This window comes from Orcinus orca, chromosome 20 (genome assembly GCF_937001465.1).
Source record: "Orcinus orca chromosome 20, mOrcOrc1.1, whole genome shotgun sequence".
In the NCBI taxonomy this organism is placed as follows: domain Eukaryota; kingdom Metazoa; phylum Chordata; class Mammalia; order Artiodactyla; family Delphinidae; genus Orcinus; species Orcinus orca.
This window is the reverse complement of record NC_064578.1, coordinates 55,748,902-55,769,402: the sequence shown is the minus strand read 5'-3', so window position 1 is coordinate 55,769,402 and position 20,501 is coordinate 55,748,902. Positions and strand designations below refer to the sequence as shown.

At 50.3% G+C, this 20,501-nt stretch overlaps 1 protein-coding gene across 3 annotated transcripts in view; it reads right to left on the bottom strand.

Annotated features, from left to right (window-relative positions):
• The window catches only part of BRSK1 (BR serine/threonine kinase 1), a 24,206-nt gene extending 3,705 nt beyond the window's left edge, over positions 1-20,501 (bottom strand). Inside the window, exons 1-17 of one of the 3 annotated variants that reach the window (XM_004283296.3) lie at positions 19,916-20,501; positions 18,343-18,437; positions 18,169-18,254; positions 16,030-16,170; positions 13,027-13,143; positions 12,911-12,944; positions 12,757-12,825; positions 11,198-11,344; positions 10,692-10,723; positions 10,188-10,358; positions 9,568-9,665; positions 9,196-9,355; positions 8,910-8,970; positions 8,091-8,457; positions 7,575-7,623; positions 7,357-7,480; positions 6,441-6,639 (exon numbers count right to left, since the gene is read on the bottom strand). In XM_004283296.3, coding sequence (XP_004283344.1) covers positions 6,441-6,639; positions 7,357-7,480; positions 7,575-7,623; positions 8,091-8,457; positions 8,910-8,970; positions 9,196-9,355; positions 9,568-9,665; positions 10,188-10,358; positions 10,692-10,723; positions 11,198-11,344; positions 12,757-12,825; positions 12,911-12,944; positions 13,027-13,143; positions 16,030-16,170; positions 18,169-18,254; positions 18,343-18,437; positions 19,916-20,051 — 2,086 coding nt within the window. In that variant the 5' untranslated portion in view covers positions 20,052-20,501. Of the gene's footprint in view, positions 1-6,440; positions 6,640-7,356; positions 7,481-7,574; positions 7,624-8,090; positions 8,458-8,909; positions 8,971-9,195; positions 9,356-9,567; positions 9,666-10,187; positions 10,359-10,691; positions 10,724-11,197; positions 11,345-12,756; positions 12,826-12,910; positions 12,945-13,026; positions 13,144-16,029; positions 16,171-18,164; positions 18,255-18,342; positions 18,438-19,915 lie in introns of those variants that run through there. The other 2 variants (XM_049703386.1, XM_049703387.1) reach the window with 2 other exon arrangements.

Sequence of the window (20,501 nt, the reverse complement as noted above, 5' to 3'; positions counted from 1 at the left end):
TCTCTGACCAAGGATCAAACCCGGGTCCCGTGCATGGGAGCACAGAGTCTTAGCCACTGGACCACCAGGGAAGTCCCCAAGATGGGTTCCTTTAAGCACCCCAAAACTGATTTTTCATGCGCAGTAAAACCCTGCAGTCTCCTGGACCTCTGTCCACAGGGTCTACTGGAAACAACAGTAATTAAGAGTTTTTCTCTTTTTTAAAATTAGGTTAGCAGGGGAAAATATTTGTAGCGCTAGCTTCTAGGAGCTTTTGAATTGGGAAAACTTCTAAACTGTAAAATTTTAGGGACCTCTCATCTTATTTTCCTATTGTTATTCATATTTAGAATTTTGAAAGTCTTCAAAATTCCAAAATAGCCTCATTGACAGGCTTCTCTGGTGGTCCAGTGGTGAGGACTCAGCACTTTCACTGCAGGGGCCGGGGGTTCGATCCCTGGTCATCCCTGGTCGGGGATCCCGCAAGCTGTGTGATGTGGCCCAAAAAAAAGGTCTCATTGAAAGATTTGTTGCAGAAGGCTAATGAAAGATCAGTGATATAAAAGGTAACTAAAAGGTACCTAAAACTTTACTGCTCCCCTCTATCCTCCTTCATTTGAGTACTTATTTTAATAATCCTGTCTGAAGTGCCTGTCCACTCTGACGATGCCATTAAATGGTTACCTTTAGAAATGGGACCACCTGAGGCTGTAGGTGAGCCTCTTCAGATCAAAGGCCTAACTGACTGGCCCCAGTTAAAGGATTTCTTAAAACCCAGGGAGGGTGCTCAAAAGTGTTAGTAAATGGATTACCAAGATGGGAGGCCACCGGTATGACTAAACTGACCACAGCTGAAATTAGGAGCCTGATAGGAATATGGCGGGTGGGGGGTGTCTTCTCACCTAAGCTAAACGAGGGAAAGTAAAACATTCCAACATAGGTTGAATGGGTATGTCAGTCCTTTGATCAGACACTGAGGTGGCCACCCAGTTCTTTAGGAATTAAGAACTGTCCTTGTTTTACAAATCTAGTCTTTACAGGACCAGAGGTGCGGCTCCAGAAACAATCCGAAACCCACCCATCCTTTTACCACTCCCAAAACCTTCCCTCTTTATGCTAAGAGGCTTGTTAAGTATTGGGAAAAAAAAATTCTGGCCTTAAGAGAACAAAGTCCTTCTAGGAGAACTTGCCTTTCTCCTCCTATGCCTTTGATATGCATATATTCCACCTGGTCTCCTCCAGGAACTCTTAATTCCACCATCTTTTTAAAATGCAAATTTCAGCAAAGGTAACTCTTATAAAAAGAAAGAACAAAAGGGAGACAGGGAATTTGAATCCAACCTGTTTTGTAACGGATGGGTTTTACATTATTGTAACTGATTGATGGCTGACATTTTGGAATGGAAACTGTGGGGTGTCTGTGTGTTTGTATGTCTGTCTGTGTGTTTGTATGTATCTGTATATGTGTGTTGAAAACGTGTTATTGCCAAAATTAGTTTGTAAGTGGAAATTACACTTACAAGGAAAGGAAATTAGGCACTTATATAGATTCTCAGAAATAGAAAAAAACTAACCCCAATGACTTTCAGATTTGCGTGAACTGGGAAATATTGAGTATAGCATTAATATCTGGTACTAAATTTAGCTGAAGCTTGTTGCATTAATTAATACAGACATGTCTTTAGAGTCATCAGCGTTAAGTGTAATATTTTTATTGTACCTAGGTTTACTAGAAATGAAATAAATGAGATATTATTCCTGTTACAAAGTTTGTCAGCAAGAAAAATAACGAGATGTGATGAAACGTTTCAGTAAATAAAATAGACGTAAATGAGATAAGCACTTTTAGGTAAACTTTTTAGGAAAAATTATGTTTTGGGAATGTCTATCTGAAGTAGTGTCTCCAGATTTTGATAACTTGAAACTTCATGGAGTTTTGCTAAATTAAGTTAAACTACAGAAATCCATTGAGTATCCAAATCCTTTCCAAATAAGATACTGGAACAGTAATTACTGAATATACGCTTCCTTTTACAGAGAAACTAAAGGTAATTAGGACTATTAATAAATAGGGTGGATGCCACACTAAGACATTTTCTGTGGAAAAAAAAATACTTTTTCTAGAAACTATAAACAGTATTTATAAGTTTGCTAACCTATGGGATGCTAATGTAAAAGTTCATACTTGCTTACTACTTAGTTTGTGCTAGAAACTAAGTTTTAAGGTTAAGAATTATGCATATGTAACTAAAGCTACCAAAATAAACGTTTCAGTATGCAAGAAAAATGGAAGGTATGTTTTCAGTAAAAGACAGTATAAAGAATGGAAATACCTTTTGTTAAGGGAAAAGAAACCCCGAGGAAAAAGTTTTGTGCATGTTCAGGATTGGCTAAGATTAAATTGAATTTAATTAAGTAAATGAATTTTGTATTATTATTTATGGCCACACCGTGCAGTTTGTGGGATCTTAGTTCCCTGGCTAGGGATCAAACCCAGGCCCTCGGCAGTGGAAGCACCGAGTCCTAACCACTGGACTGCCAGGGAATTCCCGTAAATGAATTTTAGTATTAAAGTGTTACAAAACCTGAATTTGGTTTTCTCTCTATTAAGAGGACAAAGTTTTCTGAAAATATTGATCTGCTTTTGAAAACAGATTGTAAAGTTTCTTTAGTGGTAATCTGTTACAACTTTCAGTATTTGCTTTTGAAATCTTCTTTGTGACTTTGGTTAAGTGAATACAGTGACCTATGTCCTATTTGACCAATTGTTTTGAAATCTTTTTGATTTTTTAATAATTAATTAATTTATCTTTGGCTGCGTTGGGTCTTCGTTGCTGTGCACAGGCTTTCTCTAGTTGCTGCGAGCGGGAGCTACTCTTCCTTGTGGCGCGCGGGCTTCTCATTGTGGTGGCTTCTCTCTGTTGCAGAGCACGGGCTCTAGGCGAGCAGGCTTCAGTAGTTGTGGCACATGGGCTCAGCAGCTGTGGCTTGTGGGCTCTAGAGCACAGCCTCAGTAGTTGTGGTGCACGGGCTTAGTTGCTCCACAGCATATGGGATCTTCCTGGACCAGGGCTTGAACCTGTGTCCCCTGCATTGGCAGGCGGATTCTTAACCACTGCGCCACCAGGGAAGTTCTCTTTTTGATATTTTGATGAACTTTCCAAATATCAAATTCTAATCGAAGTTCCTTTGACCTCTAGCTAACTTTGGGATGCTTCAGAGAGGGCCCCTGGAGCATCTCAGAGAGAAATATTAAACTAATTAAGTTTATTTTGTATGTTAAATCACATGGAAAGCATTGTCAAATGAGAGGTTATAAAATTTCTTAGATTGTATCACACAGACAAATGTCATTAATATATATATTCTAGAAATTATATGGAATTCCTAAAAATCTGGTATGTCCTGATAAAATGATAACTTTCAGATCATACTGCTGAATGTGTAAGAAATTAAAGCATACTAATGGAAAACTTGGTGGCTTCATAAAACTGTTATGAAGATTAAGATCAAGAATTAGTCACATGGGACTGAGAGAACTGATGAATATCGTTATAATTTGGGGGTTTTGTCTGAAATATTGCTGGTTTTTACTCTGTGTTTTCCAGACATAAGGAAACCCTTCCCCTCAACCTAATTATGACTTGACTTGCGGCAATTTGGTAAATTATTCCTTTATAAGCAGAATTGAAACATGTATCTTTTCTCTTTACCTGTTGTCTCTAGATTTTGGAAACTCTTAGGTTCCCAGCAGTTTTCTCAGGTAGATAAGGAAAGCCACCTCCTGACAGGTGCAAGAAGCCCAAAGTATTTTAGGGACCTCAAAAAGAGAGGAATTCATCCAAATACATAGATATCGCAGGTGGAATCTGTGACACATCTTTGGCATGGATTTCCTGGCCTCAAGAGGTTTTTTAAAAGTTCAATCTGAGGGACTTCCCTGGTGGTCCGGTGGTAAAGAATCCGCCTTACAATGCAGGGGATGCAGGTTCAATCCCTGGTCAGGGAACTAAGATCCCACATGCTGAGGGGCAACTAAGCCCTCCTGCCACAACTACTGAGCTTGTGAGCCTCAACGAGAGAGCCCGCGTGCCACCAACTACAGAACCCACGCACTCCAGAACCCCGGGCGCCACATCTAGAGAAGAGAAAACCCACATGCCACAACTACAGAGAAGCCCGCGCTCTGCAACGAAGAGCCCACGCACCGCAATGAAGGATCCTGCATGCCTTAACAAAGATCCCGCTTGCAGCAACTAAGGCCGATGCAGCCAAAAATTAAAAAAAAAAAAAAAAAAAAATAATAATAAATCAATCTTTAAAAAAGTTCCATTTGAGAATGAATATATGTATATGTAAAACTCAATCACTTTGCTGTATACCTGAAACTAGCATGACATTGTAAATCAACTATACTCTTAAAAAAAAAAAATTCAATCTGAGATCCTTTATGAAAAGTTCCAGCACAGCCAATTTAAAACAGCTTATGTTTGGAATTCCCTGGCGGTCCAGTGGTTAGGATGCGAGCTTTCACTGCTGTGGACTCGGGTTCGATCCCTGGTCAGGGAACTAAGATCCCACAAGCTGTGTGGTGAGGCCAGAAAATAAATAAATAAATTGGGGCTTCCCGGGTGGCACAGTGGTTAAGAATCCGCCTGCCAATGCAGGGGACACGGGTTTAAGCCCTGGTCCGGGAAGATCCCACATGCTGCAGAGCAACTAAGCCTGTGCGCCACAACTACTGAGCCTGCGTGCCACAACTACTGAGCTGGCATGCCACAACTACTGAAGCCCGTGTGCCTAGAGACCATGCTCCACAAGAGAAGCCACTGCAGTGAGAAGCCCACACACCACAATGAAGAGTAGGCCCTGCTGGCCGCAACTAGAAAAAGCCCAAGTGCAGCAATGAAGACCCAATGCAGCCAAAAATAAATAAATAAAATAAATTTAGAAAAATAAATAAATAAATAAAACAGTTTATGTGCTCAATTAACCAGACTTATTTTGCAAACAAATTAGTCTTAATTTGGCTATATTTGGTAGAAATGAGAGTAATTTTAGAAAGAAAAAGATTACATTTCAGTGGATATTAAATTCTAGTTTTGTTAATTGAGGCCTGTATTTACTGCCTAATAATGAACATGCACAATGCAAGTGCAAGATAAAAGTGGCATAAGTCCTAGTGGACAACTTGGAATTGCCCTTTAGTCCATGCCAGACATCTTACTAGTACAACCCCCTAAAGGGAAAGAAATAACTTGGCTATTAAAACTCAACATCAAGGGACAGGATGGACTCAGGGCAAGTAAGCAACCACCTTTGCATCGAGCGACCAAATATTTGATCACCTAAGGCTTTCTGAAAGGCTGTTGCCCAGTTATAATCCTCAGTTTGCCTTGAATAAAATTTTCTCTTTTTTTAGATGGACTGATGTATTTTTTCATCAGGAAGACTGACTTGGGGCTGGGGACAGGGAAGGCGCTCCCACCCTGTGGAACTAGTCCCTCCACCCAGCAAATGACTCTTCTTCCTTGCCTCAAAATCCCCCTATTGGGGCTGGGCATAAATCCATGGTTTGCAAGTGGGATTAAGAAAGATTCGACTTAAAATAATGATGTGCGCTGTTTTCTATTTAAACGGGTTCTAGTTGAGGCCATGAAGACCCAGAAACGTAAGAAAAATAAATGGGAGGGAAAAAAAATCTTAACATTGAGAAAGTTCTGCATGTTAGTCTTTAAAGAAGAAGAAAAAAAGAGCCATAGTTCATTTTGGTGATGTAATTCCCCAGTGCCCCAGAGCAGCTTGGTTAAAAACTCTAGGAACAAGCTCCTCTCCCAGATGTGCCATGTTAAGATTGGTGGCAAGGACAACAAACAGAGGTATTCCTCATTATCCAAACTCTTATCAGGACTCAGGGACCAAGTAGAATTGGAAGCAAGGAACTTCTGTGGTTTTCATCTCTTGTGCCAACTCTTTTTTTTTTTTTTTCTTGTGCCAACTCTTGATTGGTTGTGGCTGCCTGCAGCAGAGCTCAGCAGAAAGAAGTGTTGTGATCGATTGCTGATGTCTGCTCTGGGTGTAGAAATGAGTTTTGACAGCAGAGCACCACAGTCTTAATCTAGGAAAAGTCCAGTGCTTTGAGGTCAGGAGTCCTTGGCTGAGCCCCAGCTCCGTCACGGTCTGCAGTGTGACTCTGGCCAAGTCAATTTACCTCTCTGGGATGCAGTTTTCTTCTCTGTGAAACCTCAAAGGCTGCTGGGAAGCTTCAAGGAAGTAGTGCACATAAAGCACTTGGCATGTTGTGAAGGAGAAGATGTGGGGGGTCCGGGAGAGGACGGGGCTCACAGAGTCAGCACCATCTCCTCCTCCTGCTTGCTGCCCTCCTGGGCTGCTACCCTATCTCAGCTCTTTTGAGTATCCCACACACCAGGCTGGGGGCAGCTGCATCAAGGGAAACTTACCGGAGATGAGAGTAAAGGTGACAGAGTAGATGCCACCACCACCGCTGCCGTCCCGCCGGGGGGAGGGCTCTGGACCCTCAGAGGAGCTGATGTCCACCTGGAAGCGGACGGGCTTCTGGAAGACGGAGGGGCCACCACTGGCCTTGTACTCAGCCCTGAAGCTGGTCTGTGACAGCACACTATGACTCAGGCTGGGGATCTGAGAGAGGTGGGGGACAAAAGGAGGCGGTGATTTCAGCGACCTGACTCCAGGGGACAGATGAGCAGCCCTATGACCAGCTATGCCCAAGGAACTACCAGTCCCCTCAGCCACCAGGGAGAAAGAATAACAGGAAAGGCATTGGGAGGCCCCACTGTCCGCTGGGATTTGTAGTTTTCTCTACCTTATAAACAGGGCATCAGAGGAATGATTGAGCAACTGAATCCCGAGGTCATAAGGACTCTCATATCTGGTGCCAACCCCAGGCTCCAGAACCACATGAAACAAACTTCTTCCTTCCTCCACAAACACTGGCTAAAGTCACATCTGTCTCAGAAACTTTAAGTCCCATGAGCCCCTAAAGCACAAAACCACAGGACCCAGTGGACAGCCCTAGAGTTCACTGGAAAAAGTAGTTCCTTTTGCCAATCTCAGACCTGGTGGTAGGGAAATGGCAAATCACTAGTCCTCGGTGGATGCTAATATGTGGGAAATTGTAATTCAGGATCCTGTTTCACCAATTCCAAGCCCCAGGGCGCAATAAACCTCTCCTGCCTCCATGCCTCCACAACGACCAAACCCAACTCGGGCTGGAAAACTACAAATCTCCTGAGCCCCAGGTGGAACTCAGGCCAGTGCTAAGGTGGTGAACCCCAGAGGCTGCTGGGATTTGTAGTTCTGTGGCGGCGAGGTTGCACGGTGACCCAGGCCCCTCACCGACAGGAAGGCATGGACAATGTCCGCTTTGATGCTGCTGAGAGGTTTATCCTTTAGCACGAGGAATATTTGTTCTTCTTTGTCCAAGGATATGAAGTTCCCGAACCAGGAGCGTTTTGCCAGCCTGAGTGGGAGGGGATGGTTGGAGGTGGGTCGGGAGGGGGCTAAGGGAATGAAATCCCCCCTCCGGCCCCTCTTCCCTTCCTTGTCAGACTCACTCCGGAGAGGACTCTGGCGTCAAACTGGACATCTCCTCGGCAGTGGGGACTGGGGAGGGGAGAGCATGGTCAACACATGTCCATCATCCTGGTGTCCAGCACACAGGCCAGCAGTATACTCCAACCAGAGGTTCCAGACCCCAGAGTCTATTCACTTCCCAGCAGCTAAACCCCAAATGGCACAGGCATGATGTTGCCTCTAGGGATGGGCCCCTGGTTAGGCCACGCCTCCCGAGGTGAGGCTTGCTAGCTATGAGCCAATGGGAAGGTAAGCCAGAGCACTGAAGGGGGCGTGCCTTTCAGACGAGCTCCTCCTCCAGAGTTGGAGGCCCCGCCTCTTCTCTCCCCAACACCTGAATTTCTGCTCACAACAGCATCTTCACCTAGGATGTGTGAGTCCAGGCCGCCAGCCTCTTCCTTCCCAGGGACCCAGATGTTAGACCCCAGCTCCCACCCCCACATTAGGACTCAGGAGTCCGCATCCCCAACCCCTTCACCCCCGAAGGACCTCCATACCCTGCATCTTGCGCCGGTGAAAGCGTGGGGAGCCCAGGAAGCTGTTGCGGATGGAGTTGAGACGACTCCTCCAGGCGGCTCCCCCGACGCCACCGCCGGGGCTGGGGGGCGGTGTTGTCCCTGGGGTCCCAGTGGGGCTGGCCCGGGGCGTGTGCAGGGGCGAGTGCAAGGGGGTCCCCCCGGAGGAGCGTGGGGAGCCTGGGGGGCCGGGCAGGGGTGTGGAGCGGGCACTGGGGGGAGGGGGCTGCTCCCCGGCGCCCCCACCCCTGGGGCCCCGAGAAGGCAGCGTCTGCGTTTTGGAAGTCGGTGAGCCCCCACCCCGGGCCTCATCTCCAGCGGGCTCCGGTGAGAAGGAAAAGACCGGACTCTGCAGAGTGGTGGAGTCGGGTGAGAGGGTGGACTCAACTCTCAGGAGGCTCTAGGCCCACTAGCACACACTCACAGAGGTGCACCCCAAAGCATGCTGGAACTTGTAGTCCAATTATTTCCCCCAACCCCCATTGTTGCGGGGGAGGGCAGGGACTTTTTCTATCATGCTGACTGTAAACCCAGCAGTGACTAGTACCCAGTAGGTGCTCAACTAGCTTTTGATAACTGAATAAATGGAACCCTTCAGACACACTGAAAACGCAATCCTGTTAAGGTGGGAAATGGTCAATGGACTAAAATAGTAATGAGGCCTTGGGTCTTTGGCCCTTTAGGGGCAAGGAGGCATCGTCCCAAGACTTCATGGGAGTTGTAATTTCTGCTGTTTCATCTTTGCTCCACAGTGTCTTCACCCCCTTACCCCTTCTTAATCCATTTGGGACCTGGCCTTACCCTTGGGCTGCTCAGAGGGCTGGATGACAGACCAGTGGAGGCTCCACTGACACTACGGGATCTGTTTTCAGGACAGATTAAGAAAAAAAAAATCAGGCGGGAGGGTTTCAGAAGGCTCAGATGTCCTCTCCCTTCCACAGTCCTTTGAGATGAGGAAATGAGGCCCAGAGAGGGGAGGAGACTTGTCCCAATCACATAGCACCTTTGAGGTGGGTATGGGGTTAGAGCCCTGAACTCCCTCTCCAACCAGGGCTGTGGATCCCACTGGAGGGGCAGGGGTTCCCACCTCTGGCTGTGCTGGGCCATCTCCAGGGCCCGTCGGGTGGGCACCGGGGAGCCACCACCCCCAGCATCCGTGATGCTCAGGACTTCCATGGACTTCCGCTCTGGCCGCCGCTTCCCGTGACGGCTCAGCATGGGGGAATCCACACGCTTCCGGGGTGGGTCTGAGGGCCGAGAGTTTCAACACAATCAAAAGATACACTGGTCCAGCTGTACATGGCACTCGTACACATGGGGAAACTGAGGCTCAGAGTGGAGAGGGGTTTTGACAAAGGTCACAGAGCAAGTCAGGGAGTCTAAACGCAGAACTCAAGGCCTGCAGCCCTTTCTTCCCTCAGGAATCTGGGGTCTGGACTCCGAGCCTTGCCCTTCTCACCAACATCATTCCGAGGAGGTAGGTCCTGGTCCTCACAGCTGGGATACCGCTCCTTCCGATCCAAAAGCAGATAATATATCATCTTTTCTTGGTTCTCCCTATGGGGGCGGGGGGGGATGGGCGGGTAGGAAAGCACTGGGGTCAAAGGTCAGGCCCCAGAGATGGTCTCATCCCCTCCCTATGTCTGTGGCTCTGTGGGGCTCAGTCCACTCAGTTTCTCTGTCTACGGTTCCATTCTCCTAGGTATCAATAGGATTGGTCCCTTTGTCTCAGTATACATCTCAGCCTCATTTTACTCAACGTTAATAATAATTATGCTAACACCTGAGCACTTACTATATGTAAGCACTATGTGAGGCACTAAGTTGGCCTCAGCATCTATTAATACTTTTCAGCATCGTTTCTTTTTCCCACTGGTCCTACCACCCCCTCCAGGTTCCCCCTAGAATAGCTCTTCGGGGGAGCTTTGAGCCACACCCTTTCTAGTGGCCTGGACCTCCCCATCAGGGGAGTCTGCAAGTGTGCAAGGCTCCGGCGCGCCCCCTGCCGGCTGTCGGGAGAGCTGCAGCAGTTCACCCCATGTGGCCAGGGTGTTATGTGCTAGAGTGAGGGGGTCTTACTCCTCGCTGCGGAGCTCGCGATGCAGCCGTTCGCGGTCCCTGAAGCAACCCAGTGAAGCCATGCTCTCCAGGACATCAGGGTCCAGCTCTCCGTTTGATGGCAGGCTCCGCATGGCCACCCGGCGGCCTGGGGTTGGCTCCAGGCATGGGTCTGGCTCGTGTTTCCCGCCCCTGGGGAGGAGAAGAATTATAGCGAATCGGGCATCTCCTTCAGCGGAGACTCAGGGGTCCCGGGTCCCAGCCTGCTCCTTTCTTGGGAACCCAGGAGTCCGGGCCCCGGTCTCTCCCCCCTCACACCCAGGAGTCCAGGCCCAGGAGTTCGGCCCCAACCTCTTCTCTACATGTCTTCCTCCCCTAGGACCCAGAAGTTCGAGTCCCTAGCCCCTCCTTATTCAAGACCCTCGGCATTCCGCCCCCTAGCCGGCTCTCCTGCTTTGGAACCCACGATATTTGGGGTCCTCTCCCTCCGCCAGGGACCCAGCTGTCCAGTTCCCCCATACTCACAGGTACCAGGGATGTTTCTGAATTTGCTCCAGCTGTGAGGGGCGTGGGTCGTAGAGAAGCAGAAGTGAGATCACTTGAACACAGTAGGCACGCAGTGAAAGTAGACTGGGTGATGTTGGGGGTCCCTAACGTGCCCCTCCCCTCCCCCTTCCCCCAACCAAGGGCAATACGACAGCACGACAGCTCGTCTCCCCCTAGTGGCAGCTGTGCGGCGCATTCTGACTACTCCGGACCAGCCGGGCTACAGGTCCCGCATGCGCAGTGACAACCTGCCCCGCTCCGCTCCGCCTCGGAAGGGCCGGTAAGCGCATGCGCACTCCCGCTGTGTGTGTGTCGGGGCAGGTGGGCAGGACCCCAGGGCCAGGGCTCAGCCAGCGATGCCCCTCCCAGCCGTCACCCCAGGGACTGACGGGCAGGTCTAGAAATCCATCCTCATGACTCCCCTAGGGATTCTGTCCCCACCACCCACTGTCCCTCCATCCCCGCCCCCCCCCCCCCCCACTCACGCTGAGCCTTTTCTCCGGCTCCACTTCGATCATCCCCCTCAGGAGGCTCTGGCAGTCCGGAGGAATGAAGTGGGGCATGTGGAAGACGCCTCGTTTCACCTTCTCCAGCAGCTGGCGGAGGTTGTCATCGTCGAAGGGCAGAGCCCCCTGTGTGAGGAATAACAGACCCCTCACACACAGAGCTTACGAGAGCTTATTCCAGGCGAATGCCTAAGCGCCTCACACGCATTGACACATTTAGTCCTCACCGCAAGCCCCAAGAGGTAGGGAGCTATTACTATCTCCACTTTGCAGGTGGGGAGGCTGAGGCACGGAGCCATTCAGCAATTTGCCCAAGACCATCTAGCTCTGAGTGGCGGAGCAGGGATTTGACAATGGGCAGTCTGCCTCCAGCGCCTAAGAGGCTGGGGCCGCAGCTTGGAGGCTGTCCTTTAAAAACATGCTTCTCCCAGGGAGTTCCCTGGTGGCCTAGTGGTTAGAATTCTAGGCTTTCACTGACATGGCCCAGGTTCAATCCCTGGTCTGGGAACTAAGATCCCACAAGTTGTGGCAAAGTAAATGAATAAATTTTAAAAAATGAAAACATGCTTCTCCCTAGTTTCAGGAGGGGTAATCTTCATTCATTTAAAAAAAGTGAGCGTCCATTACAGGTCAAGGATCTAGGAGTGAACAAAGCCAGCCCTTGCCCTCCTACAGTTTACACCCCAGAGTGGGAGAGGCTGGTGAGGGAGCTATATAGTGATGGAGTGATTGAGGTGACACTGGAGCACAGACTAGGATGAGAGAGGCCTATGGGAATCTGGGAGTGTAGCAAGTTGAGTGGTGTGCCCCAAAAATTCATGTCTACCAGAACCTCAGAATATGACCCTGTTTACAAATAGGGTCTCTGCAGGTATAATTCATTGAGGATCTGGAGGTGAAATCGTCCAGGCATTAGGGTGGGCCCTAAATCCAATGCCTTGAAGAGGAGGGGAAATCACAGAGAGATATCCCTCAAGGAGTTACACACACAATGACAACTCTGTTAGCTGCCAGGAAGGAGATAGCCTACCACAAGGAAATCTGACCACATGGGGGGAGTGAAGGGGGCCAGGGTAGCCTTCCTGGAAGGGCGACAATTGAGCTGAGAGCTAAAAGAAGTCTAGTATTAGCTAGGTGAGCAACCGGGCTGGCAGGGATGGAAAAGCAGGTGCAAAGGCCCTGTGGTAGGAGCTGGGCTGATATTCCCCAGTCTGGTTCTATTAATCATTACAGTACTGTAATCAGGATCAGTTAGTAAACAGCCACTTTCCCAAGCGCTCCAAGTCCTCCTGGCTGCCCCATCCCTTTCCGGGGGACCCGCCTGGGCTATCTCACAGTTCTGTGACTGAACAGTTAGCTCCAGGCACAGAGAGGGGTGGCCCCAGGATTTTGCTCTGTTGGTGAATACCCCCACCTTCCTGGTACCAGTTAAATATTTGGGAAACAACCCCTGAGGTGAGGATGGAAGTAAATGTTCTGTGCTTCCACCAGGCAGGACTGTTCTAGAAACGGGGCAGGAGAGGTGAGGAGCGCCTTACCACAAGCAGGGCGAACAGGATGACTCCACAGCTCCACATGTCCGCCCGGCGGCCATCGTACTTTTCCCCCTGGAAGGGAGAAGGGCCAGCCATGACGTTCATCTCTCCCAGGCTCCCTCAGCTCCTCTCTCCCCTCCACCTGCTCCTCACTCACCTTAATCACCTCTGGGCATGCATAGTGAGGGGACCTGAGAGAGAGAGAGGTGGTATGAGCTTCTGGCCAGCTTCTGACACCCTCCCTGGGGCGTAGGAGGCCGGGCCCCCACTCACCCACAGCTGGTCTCCAGGAGGCTGTCCCCCACCTGCAGGGACGCCATGCCGAAGTCCGCGATGCGAATGTTGTTTTTCTCGTCCAGAAGCAGGTTCTCAGGCTTCAGGTCTCTGTGGCTGAGACAGGACGGTGGGACTCAGGCCTCGGCCCTCTTCCCGGAAGCTAAGGCCCCATTCACTATTCTCAGAGGGGGACATGTCTGGAAACTTCTAATTAGGGACGTTTTCAAGCATGCCCCGAGGTTGGAACGAGAATATAGGAAGCCCCACGTACCCACCCACTAGCTTCACCCATTATCAATTCGGGGCAAATCTTCTCTTATGTCCATCCCTACATATGCTCTCCTTCCCCCACTGGACGATTTTGTAAGAGACCCCACACAGCGTACCATTTTATCCACAAATATTCGAATATGTGTGAAGTGAGATATTTTGAGGTAAGCAGGCAGATGATACTGAGCCGGTTCTTAAAACATTCAAATATTTCAATACCGAATAATAAAAAAAAATACTGCCACCCCAAGCCCATCACTGGTCCCCCCCAACCCACCCTGGGGACAAACTCCTTAGGATGTAAGGGTTAATGTCTGGGGGAGGTGGGGTGGAAGATTCTACAGTTTCTCTTGGAAGTGGTCCTTAACTGGGTCATACTTGTTAAATCTGTTGACTATCGCCCCCTGGAGGCCAGTGTTTTTAATGTCAGAGTCTAGACACTTAAGGTGTTGACAAGTTAAATGGGCTGCTTTTTCATCACCAAGGTTTACTCCCAGGTCTCAGCCCCTCCACCCTGATCCCCATACCAGAGAGGGAGGTGTGCAAACAGATGAGGCTGAAAGATGAACTGGAGGCATCTATTTTGCACCTTAATTAATCATTAAAATGTTGCATATTGAATATCTTGTTTTGAGAGCTGAAAGCAATTCAATGAGGAAAGGAATATCTTTTCATATGGACATTTTTTTTTTTTTCTTTTGCGGTACGCGGGTCTCTCACTGTTGTGGCCTCTCCAGCTGCGGAGCACAGGCTCCGGACGCGCAGGCTCAGCAGCCATGGCTCACGGGCCTAGCCGCTCTGCAGCATGTGGGATCTTCCCGGACTGGGGCACGAACCCATGTCCCCTGCATCGGCAGGCGGACTCTCAACCACCGCGCCACCAGGGAAGCCCTTATATGGACGTTTATATGCAAAAAAAAAAATGACCCTCAACCTTTACCCCATACCATATACAAAAATTAATTCAAAATGGATCTCAGAAAAAAAAAATGGATCTCAGGCCTAAATGCAAGAGCTAAAACTATACAACTTCTAGAAGAAAACACAGGAGGAAACCTTTGTGACCTTGAGCTGGGCGAATTTTTTTTTTTTTTTGGCTGCACCACGCAACAGGCGGGATCTTAGTTCCCTGCCAGGGATTGAACCCGTGCCCCCAGCAGTGGAAGTGTGGAGTCTTAATCACTGGACTGCCAGGGAAGTCCCTGGGCAAATATTCCTTAAATAGGAAAGCAAAAGCATGAATTGTAAAAGGAAAAAAATCAACAAACTGGAATTCATCAAAATGTAACACTTTTGCTTTTCACAGGATATTGTTATAAAAATGTAAAACATGTCACAAACTGGGAGAAATTACTTGAAAAATACACATTTGATAAAAGATTTGTTCTTAGAATAAGTAACTCTTAGGAGTTATTCCTAGAATTATCCCTTGTCCTGGAATAAAGAACTCTTACAACTCAGGAACAGAAAGACAAATAACTCAATTAAAAATGGGCAAAGGATATGAACAGATGTTTCTCCTAGGAAGATATACAAATGGCCGATAAGCACATGAAAAGATGTTCTACATCATTAGCCATCACGGAAATGCACATCAAAACCACAATGAGATACCACTTCACACCCACTAGGATAGGTATAATCAAAAAGTCAGATAATAACAAGTGTTGGCAAGAGATTGGAGCCCTCAGAGACTGCTGGTAGGGATGTTGGATGATACAGTTGCTTTGAAAAATGGACTGGCACTTCTTTAAAAGGCTAAACATAGAGTTCTCATAATTCCCTGGCTGTCCAGTGGTTAGGATTCCGTGCTCTCACTGCTGAGGGTCTGTGTTCAATCTCTGGTTGGGGAACTAAAATCCCACAAGCCACACGGTGTGGCCAAAAAATAAAAAAATAAAAAAAAGAGTTCCCGTGTGACCCAGCAATTCGAATCCTAGGTATATACCCAAGAGAATTGAAAACATAGGCACACGCCAAAACTTGTATGTGAATGTTCATATGTCCATATTATTCATAATAGCCAGAAAGAAGAAACAACCAAAATGTCCATCAACTGGTGAATGGATAAATAAAACATGGCATATCCATACAATGGAATATTACTCAGTCGTGAAAAGGAATGGGGTGTTGATACATACTACAACATGGATGAACCTTGAAAACATTTTGCTAAGTGAAAGAAGCCAGCCACAAAAGACTACATATAGTATGATTCCATTGATAGGAAATGTCCAGAATAGGCAAATCTGCAGAGACAGAAAGTAGATTAGTGGTTACCTAGGGCTGGGGCTGGGGCAAGGTGACTGCTTAGTGGATACAGGGTAGTGATTTTTGGGGTGATGAAAATGTTCTAAAATTAGGTAGTAGTGATGCACAACATTGTGAACATATTAAAAACTACTGAATTGTACGCTTTAAAGGGGGTGAATTTTATGATGTGTGAGGTTTTTTTGTTTTGTTTTTTGGCCGTGCCGTGGGGCTTGTGGGATCTTAGTTCCCCAACCAGGGATCGAACCCATGCCCCCTGCAGTGGAAGCACACAGTCCTAACCAATGGACCACCACGGAATTCCCTATGATGTGAGAGTTACATCCCAATTTTGAAAAAGGGATAAAAGATTTATTTGGGGGCTGCAGGACTCTGGCTTCCAGTCAGCCTGCTATGTGCTCCCAAGGGCCTGCCTTCTGGGCAGCGCTCATTCGGCCTCCCCTCAAGCTGCCCCCTCACCAGATGGAGTAGCTATGGCAGAAGTCCAGCGCCGACACGATCTGGCGGAAGAACTTCCGGGCCTCCTTGGGGGTCAGTCTCCCCTTCTTTACCAGGTAGTCGAACAGCTCACCTCCAGACACGTGCTCCAGAACCAGGTACCTGGGGGACATGGAGGAGGCAGAGGGCTGGAAGGGGCATGTGGAGGACCAAAGAGCCTGGTCTCCCTCTTCCAAAAGCATAAGACCTCAATCCCATTGGCCCCTCGAGGCAGAGAATCCCAATTCTCATGAGTCCCTGGGAGGAGGAGGCTCCAGTTCCCATTAGCCTCTGGGAAGCAGAAACTCAATTCCCATTAGCCCTGGTCAGCATGTCAGTTTCAGGGGTCAACACTTTGACTACTTGTCCTCAGGAGACAAGGCAATTCCATTAGCACCTGGAGGTCAGAGATCCTAATTCTCATAGGCCCCTAGGAAATAAAGCCCTGTATTTCCATCAGCCTCTGGGAAGCCAAAGTTCTCATTCTTATTAGTTTCTGGGATGCAGATAATGGAATTTTAATCTATTTTTGGATAATGATATTTGCAGTGTGTACCAAATGAACAGTCAACATCTGTGAGCTAAAGCCTACAATTCCCATCAGCCCCTGGGAGGTAAAGACTCCAATTCCCATCAGTCCTTGAGAGAAAGAGACACTAATTCCCATCAGCCTCTGGGAAGCCAAAATTCAATTCCCATCAGCCCTGGGCAGCACAGACTCCCATGTCAACTTCAGGAGTATTAATACTTTGACTCCTAGTTGTTTCAGGAGATAAGGCAACTCCATTAGCACTTGGAGGAGACCCCCAATTCTCACAGGACTTTGGGAAACAAAGACCCCCACCCCAACCCCTACCTACTCCCATTACCCCCTGGGAAGCCAAGCCTCTTATTCCCATAAGCCTCTGGGATGAAGAAACTTGAATTCTCATTAACTCTTGGCAAAAACGATTGCCTTGTGCACCAATCTAAGTCAATTTCTGTGAAGTAAAAGACTACAATTCCCTTCAGCTCCTGAGAGGTTAAAAACTCCCAACTCCCATAAGCCTCTGGGACATAGAGACTTCTAATTCCCATCAGCCACCTGGATTCTAAACACTTCAAATCCCATCAGGCTCTGGGAGGCTAAACCTCTAATTCCCATCAGCCCCTGGAAAACAAAAGCTCAATTTCTATGAGCTCTTGGAAAACTGAGGTTCCTCTGTGAAGCACAAACTCCCATGGGCCCTCCCTCCCCACAAGGATGGTGGAGTGAGAGTGATAGCTCCACGAATCAGGGACAATGGCCCCTCCCTGCCGCCACACCTGGGGAAGCCTGAGGACTACAATTCCCATGAGTACCTGGGGCTGGCCAGCCTCCTTCCTAGGGAAATCCACCCTAGCATCTGATGGGTACTGGAGTTGGTTCATCCTGGGGACTGCCTGGTGGGGGCAGGGGGTTGTCCCCTCTCTCGCTGCCCAGTCCAGCTGTCCCTTGGGTCACCAGAGTCCAGACAAAGGTCTATTGTCTGGAGTCCGGACAGCTGGACCCCACCCCCATCCTAAGGCGAGTAATCAACTTTGAGATGCAGACTTAGAACTCCCAGGAGACCATTGTTGGGTGTCCAGTCATAGCACCCAGAGTTATGCTGGGGGATGAAGGGAGCCTCCAATGCTCCAGAGAGGGGGTTTGGGAAGAGGCCTGGGGCTTTGCTAGGCCCCATTGCCCTAGCAAATAGGAAAGGGATCTGCCCTTAGCAAATTGGGTCTGGCTGAGGGCATCAAGATGATCCAGTATCGAGTGTTCCCTGCAGCACAGTAGGGCGAGGGACTGGGGCTGGAGAGGAAGGGGGAGGATCAGCCTGTGTCCCCCACTCGGGATGGCTCAGGCTTAGCTGTCCTGTTGCTGGGGCACAATCGGCCTGTAGCCTCAGGCCAGCTCAGTGTGGGAACAAGGAGTGTTAGGAGTGTGTGTGTGTGTGGGGGGTTGTCCTCGGGCAGTAAGGAAGGGACTGGGCCTTCAGTGGCCCAGCCAGGAGAGCTCAAGTTTCCCCAGGCCCCTCCACGCCTTGTTTCTGGAAATGTCCCCCCCTAGGAACTTGGGGAGGGTGCATGGGGGGCTGGGTGTCTATAAATACCTACAAATATTTCTTGTTCTCGTAGACGTCGTGGAGCTTGAGGACATGTGGGTGCTCAATGAGCTTCAGGATGGCAATCTCCCGCTCCACCTGGGGGAAAAGGAATGGAGGTCAGCCTTGCCTCCCTCCCTGCCCCCAGCCCCAAAGGGTCCCCTCTTCTCCCAGCACACAGACACACCTTCATCAGCACCGACTCGGACAGCTTCTCCCGGTTCACGATCTTGATGGCAACCTTCTGGCCCGTGATGCAGTGGACCCCGAGTTTAACCAGACCTGGGGGATAGGGATTGAAAATGTGGGGTGCGCTCCCAGGGCATTCTCCCCACCTCTGACTCCTAAGCCCCCCTTGCCACCCCGTTTCCTCTTTCTTCCCCTGCTGGCTGTTTAACAGTGGCCTGAATCACTCTCACCTGAACGCCTGGGGGCTGACAGCCGCCATTCCCACCAAACGCAATTCTCTTCCGGCTCCCTGTTGCCCAATTCTGTTCCTTCTGATTGTCCGTCCACCTACCTGCCTCCCCCTCCCTCCACAGCTACCCTCGATTTAAGTTCCTCTCTCCACATAGTCTTGCCTCCTTGAATCTCCGTAGTTTTGTCTCCTCCAATCTGCCTCCTTCAAACAAACCTCTCTCTCTCTCAACCCATCACTTCCTTGAATTCTTGGCCCTTTACTCTTCTGGAGACACCATGTCTCCCAAGGAGTATAATCTTACGATTGTCCCCTTCCCAGACCATCCTCCTCCACCTCCTCTCAAACCCTGACCTCTTAATCCCCTCTTTGACCTTCTTTTAATAGCAGCTGTAGCTGGAAGCATGCACACCCCAAGGGTATCCCCACTCCCCAAGGGTAAGCCCCAAAGCCACAGATCCAGGAGCCCAAGCCCCCAGCCCCTCTTCCCTCAGACCCCCAAGTCCAGGCCCATGGCCCCTTCCGCCCCCATAACTCAGGAATTCAGGTCAGCAACACCTTCACACTTTTTGCACTAGGATATGGAGTCTGATCCTCTCCCAGCCCTGACCCTCAGCTCCATAGAGATCCTGGACCCAATCCTGAACCTCGTACCCAGAACACAGGTGTTCAGCTCCTGTCTTACAGCCACCCACCTCCCACCTGGCAGGAAAGAGGTTACAGAGGTTTAGCAACAGTGAAAGACGACCCCCAATCCACAGCCACTCCTGAGGGATCTGCCACTTGCATCGACCTTTCCACCTCTCCATTCCTGGGCCCCACATTGAGCCAGCATGCCGGAGGAGGGGCAGAATGCTGTAGACCTCATCGCCCCAGCTTCAGTCCCCCTGTAACCCCGACAGAGGCCCTCCTAGGCCAGAGGACAGTGCAGAGAGAAGCAGCTTCCTGAGGCGCACCCCCATCCCAGCACCTCACCCCGGCCTGCGGCTGTACTGCACCAAGGACCTCAGCTCCCGGCCCAGACCCTGGCTGCAGGCCGAGGCCCCTTTCCCACTGTGGCTCGGACCCCCCCAACCTCTGTCCTCAAAGGGTGGGAGCCTCTGGGCCCCAGTAACTCCTCCCAGGAGTCCAGGCCCCCAGCTTCCTTCTCCCCAGGACCCCAGAGTCTGAGCCCTCACCCCCCTCCACCCTAGACACCCGGCAGTCTGGACCTCAAGTCCCTTCTCTGTGAGGGACTCAGGGGTCTGAGCGGCCAGCCCTTGCCCTTTGAATACCCATGAGTCCCACCCTCTGCCCCCATCTCCCCTCGCCCCCGCGCCAGGTGTCCCCTCCCCTGACTCACCTGTCTGTCCTTTGCCCAGCGTCTTCTCCAGCCGATAGGGGCCCACATATTGGGCGTGCTGGGGTGGGTGTGGGTGTGCGTGCGGGAGGTGGTAGGCAGGGGAGCCCCCGCCCCCCTCCTTGCCCCCGGACGACATGATGCCCTTGGTCCCGGCCCGACCGGCCCCCCGGCCGCCCCCCTTGCGGCCGGTCGCCCCGTCCCTCCGGTGGGGGCCGGCGACCGCTCCGTCCCGGCCCCCCCGGCTGCCCCCCACCTCTCCGGGGGTCCCCAGGGGGCTGGGCTGGGCCCCCCCCAGTCGGCGGGCCGCGGAGCTGGGGGAGGGGGGGCTGGCCCGGGGGGGTCAGGCCCCGGGAGTCAGCATGGCCCGGGGGGGCTGCGCGGCCCCCCCTCCCCAGCCCGTCCCTGGCCGGCCCCCCCCTGCCTGCGCCTCCCCCCGCCGGGGGGGTCTGAGGTGCGGGCCGGCGGATGCTGCAGGCCGAGGTCCCCCCCGCCCCCCCACGCGCCCTCTCTCCTCCGCCTCCTCCTCCTCTCCGCCTCCCCCCCGCCACCTCGTCCTTTCTCTCCCGCACGCTGACATCACCATCCG